The 3,633-nt window shown below is 50.5% G+C and overlaps 1 protein-coding gene across 1 annotated transcript in view; it reads left to right on the forward strand.

The window, feature by feature from the left end:
* Nucleotides 1-1,266: 1,266 nt before the first annotated feature.
* Nucleotides 1,267-3,633, forward strand: part of LOC106001575 — a 5,323-nt gene continuing 2,956 nt past the window's right edge. Inside the window, exons 1-2 of the mRNA XM_013036641.1 lie at nucleotides 1,267-2,566; nucleotides 2,761-3,567. Of these exons, the coding sequence (XP_012892095.1) occupies nucleotides 1,267-2,566; nucleotides 2,761-3,567 (2,107 nt within the window). The remainder of the gene's footprint in view (nucleotides 2,567-2,760; nucleotides 3,568-3,633) is intronic.

Consider the following 3,633-nt stretch of genomic DNA (forward strand, 5'->3'; position numbering starts at 1 on the left):
AGATCAGAGTCTCATGAACTTTACTGCCCAGGCTGGCTTTGAACCGTGATCCTCAGATCTCAGCCTCCTGAGTAGTCAGGATGACAGGCGTGAGCCACCAGCGCCAATAAGAGTTTCAGCTGGGAAGGTGGCTCAGTGGTAGAGCGCTTGCCTAGCATGCATGAAGTCCTGGGTTGGATTCCCCAGTACCACATACACAGAAAAAGCCAGAAGTGGCTCTGTGGCTCAAGTGGTAGAGCATAAAGCAGCTCAGGAACAGTGCCCAAGTCCTGAGTTCAAGTCCCAGGGCTGGCCAAAAAAAGAAAGGTCTCACAGGTGAAAGTTTTAGCAAGGATTTATTTCAATATAACACTGTTGAAATAGAAGCAGAAAGAGAAATATTTCTTGCTCCCCATGCAGATGAGAGTTGAAGACTGAGTGGAGGTTCTTTTTGTTTGGTTTTGGTCGCTTGTGGGGCTTGACCTCAGGGCCTGGGTGCTGTCTGTGAATTCTTTTGCTCAAGGCTGGCGCTCTACCACTTTGAGCCACAGCGCCACTTCTGGTTTTCTGCTGGTTAATTGGGAGGTAAGAGTCTCACCGACTCTCCTGCCCGGGCTGGCTTTGAACCGCGACCCTCAGATCTCAGCCTCCTGAGTAGCAAAGAACACAGGTGTGCCGGACTCAAGTGGCTCACGCCTGTCATCGTAGCTACTCAGGAGGCTGAGATCTGAGGATCACGGTTCGAAGCCAGCCTAGGCAGGAAATTTCATTAGACTCGTATCTCCCACTAACGGGTGTGGGGAGCCGGCGCGAAGGCGCCGCCCACTTCCTTGCAGTTTTGAGGTAACTCCCTATTAGGCAGTGCTTGGCAGGACGGTGGGTCCTGGGCTTTGCGCATGCGCGAGCCAGGTAGAGTCCCTAGCCAATCCCGTGGCACCTGGTGACGGCGAAAGGCAGACGACCAATGGGAAAAACGGTTCCTACTCCCTATATAAACAGCCATGCTTTGGGTACATGCTCTCTCGCTTTTAAGCTCTCCCATCAATTTAAAGGCTCTCCAATAAAGCGTGATCTGAGAAGACTCCTGGTGTGGTGGTCGTTCTTCCTCGCTGGCCGAGAAGGCGTTTGCCGCAAGTGGTGCCGAAACCCGGGACCCGCGCGAGAGGCCAAACAGGAGCCAGAACTCAACACGTGGAGAGGAGACGTCGGTAAGTATTCCCCAGTATGTTGATTACGGTAGATTATTGGTTGCTTGCATTGCTTCTTCCCTTGTGGTTTGTCTTTTTGATGGTGCGCACCTGCCTCGAGGAGGGAGGGTTTGATTTAATCCGGGAAGGACGCAAAGTACTAACGCAGCATCAGGATAGTCTATCAGAGTTAGCATCAAGTATAGGGGAGGGAAATAGGCCTAAAAGAAGAAGGGAAAGAAGACAAAAGGATCCTAAAGAGTTAAAACAGGAGGGACTGCAGCCCTCACAAAAGGAAAAGGGTCTTGGGGATGACCACAAAGAGGGGGTCTCAAGGAGACCCCTATATCCTTCTTGGAAGGCAAACAGGTTCTCAGCCCTACATGAGGAAGGGCTGGACCAAGAACGCAGTGATCCTTTGAGTTACTCAGAGGAAGAAATGTTAGAGGAGGAGGGAGAGCAGCTCGATCCAGCTGATAATGACTTAAAAGAGGCTGCCGCTGAGTATGAGGCAGACAGGTATGGGGGATGGTGTCCCCAAACAATAGGAGTGCCGCAGCAGCCGGAAAGGAGGAGAGGAGCTGGCCCTCACCTGTCGGCCCCCCCTCCGTGCCCGGAGGCAGGGCGGAGTCACTTTATAGAAGGAAACACCTGGTCGCAGCTGGCGGCCGCCTTTCCAGTCTTTGAGAATCCCATTACCAATGAGAGAATTCTTGAGCCGGTTTCCTACTCCCAGTTAAAAGATTTAGTTGAGGCAGTCAGGGTTTATGGGGTGACGGCCAATTATACCATTGCCTTGCTTCGAAGGTTAATTATTAATGCTATGACACCTATGGATTGGTTTGAAGTGGCCCGTACTTGCCTTAATCACGGGCAGTTCCTTGATTTTCGGTCAATTGTTCAAGACAAGGCTCAAGCCCAATACAGACAAAATGTCCGTGACGGGCACCCGGACTGGACCGAAGATATGCTTCTCGGGCAGGGACCCTATGCTGTAGATCAAACAGGATATCCCTTTGAGGTGTATCGACAGGTTAATACTCTTTTTTATAAATCCTGGCAGGCCCTCCCAAACAAGGGAGAGACGGCCGGCAATCTGACAAAAATCGTCCAGGCCCCTAATGAGCCATTTTCTGATTTTGTTGCCCGTATGCTAGAGACAGCCGAGCGGGTGTTAGGAGATCTGGAAATAGCCATGCCATTTGTACAACAAATCATTTTCGAACAAAGCACCAAGGAATGTCAGAGGGCAATTGTCCCAATAAAAACTCAAAGCCTAAAAGCTTGGATAAAGGCCTGCAAAAAAGTGGGTGGCCCCCTGACCAATGCGGGGCTGGTGGCTGCTGTCTTGTCGGCTGCCAGGGCCGCAAAAAATAATAAAAAAGGATGTTTTCGGTGTGGTCAGTTGGGACATTTTAAACGACAGTGCCCACAAGATGGTGGTCCTGCGCAAAACATACCCAGGCCGCCAAGGACTCCAGGAGTGTGTCCTCGTTGTAAAAGGGAAAAGCATTGGGTCAACAAATGCCGGTCAGTTAGAGACATCAATGGACATCTTATTCCCCAAACTATCATAAACACTAATTCGAAACAGGAGCCAAAAAACGGGGAAAAGGGCCCTCGTCCCCAGGGCCCAAAAATTTACGGGGCGTTTCAGACTCCGGCTCCCGGACAGCACCCGCAGCAACCCCCCAGCCAAAGAGAGCAACCTCAGGCTCCGCAGGGTTGGACCTCTGTGCCACCTCCGGACGGGTATTAACACAGCAGATGGGAATCCAGGTTGTGGAGACGGACATGACAGGACCCCTAGATGAAGGCACTGTAGGAATAGTTTTAGGACGCTCCTCCTCCACAATGAGGGGATTAGTAATTTACCCGGGGGTGATTGACCCTGACTATACGGGGACTATCAAGGTCCTCTGCCATGTCCCCCATGGAGTGGTGTCCATTTCTCCCGGGGATAAAATTGCACAGCTCCTGCTTTTGCCTTCTCTTCATGACAACTTCCCTGCTAAGGAGATAGAGAGAGGAGATAAAGGGCTAGGCTCCACTGGAGTCGACCTTACGTGCCTGTCCATAACCTTAGACCAAAGACCCATGCTAACTCTCCAAGTAAAAGGGAAAAGATTTGAAGGACTGGTGGATACAGGGGCAGATAGAAGCATCATCCAAAGAGGGGAGTGGCCAAAGCAATGGCCAACTCAAAAATCCTCCCAGACCTTACAAGGGCTGGGTTATGCTGATGCCCCACAGTTAAGTGCAAAAAAATTAACTTGGAAAACAGATAAAGGCCAGGTTAAAAAAATACAGCCATTTGTGGTAGACGTCCCTGTCAATCTTTGGGGAAGAGATGTGCAGCAACAGCTAAAGTTAACTTTAACTAATAATTACTCTGAGACCAGTCAGAATATGATAAAACAACAAGGATTTGTTCCAGCCTTGGGGCTTGGTCGATGTCTCCAAGGAC

The sequence above is a fragment of the Dipodomys ordii genome, unplaced genomic scaffold, assembly GCF_000151885.1.
Source record: "Dipodomys ordii isolate 6190 unplaced genomic scaffold, Dord_2.0 Scaffold321, whole genome shotgun sequence".
Lineage (NCBI taxonomy): Eukaryota > Metazoa > Chordata > Mammalia > Rodentia > Heteromyidae > Dipodomys > Dipodomys ordii.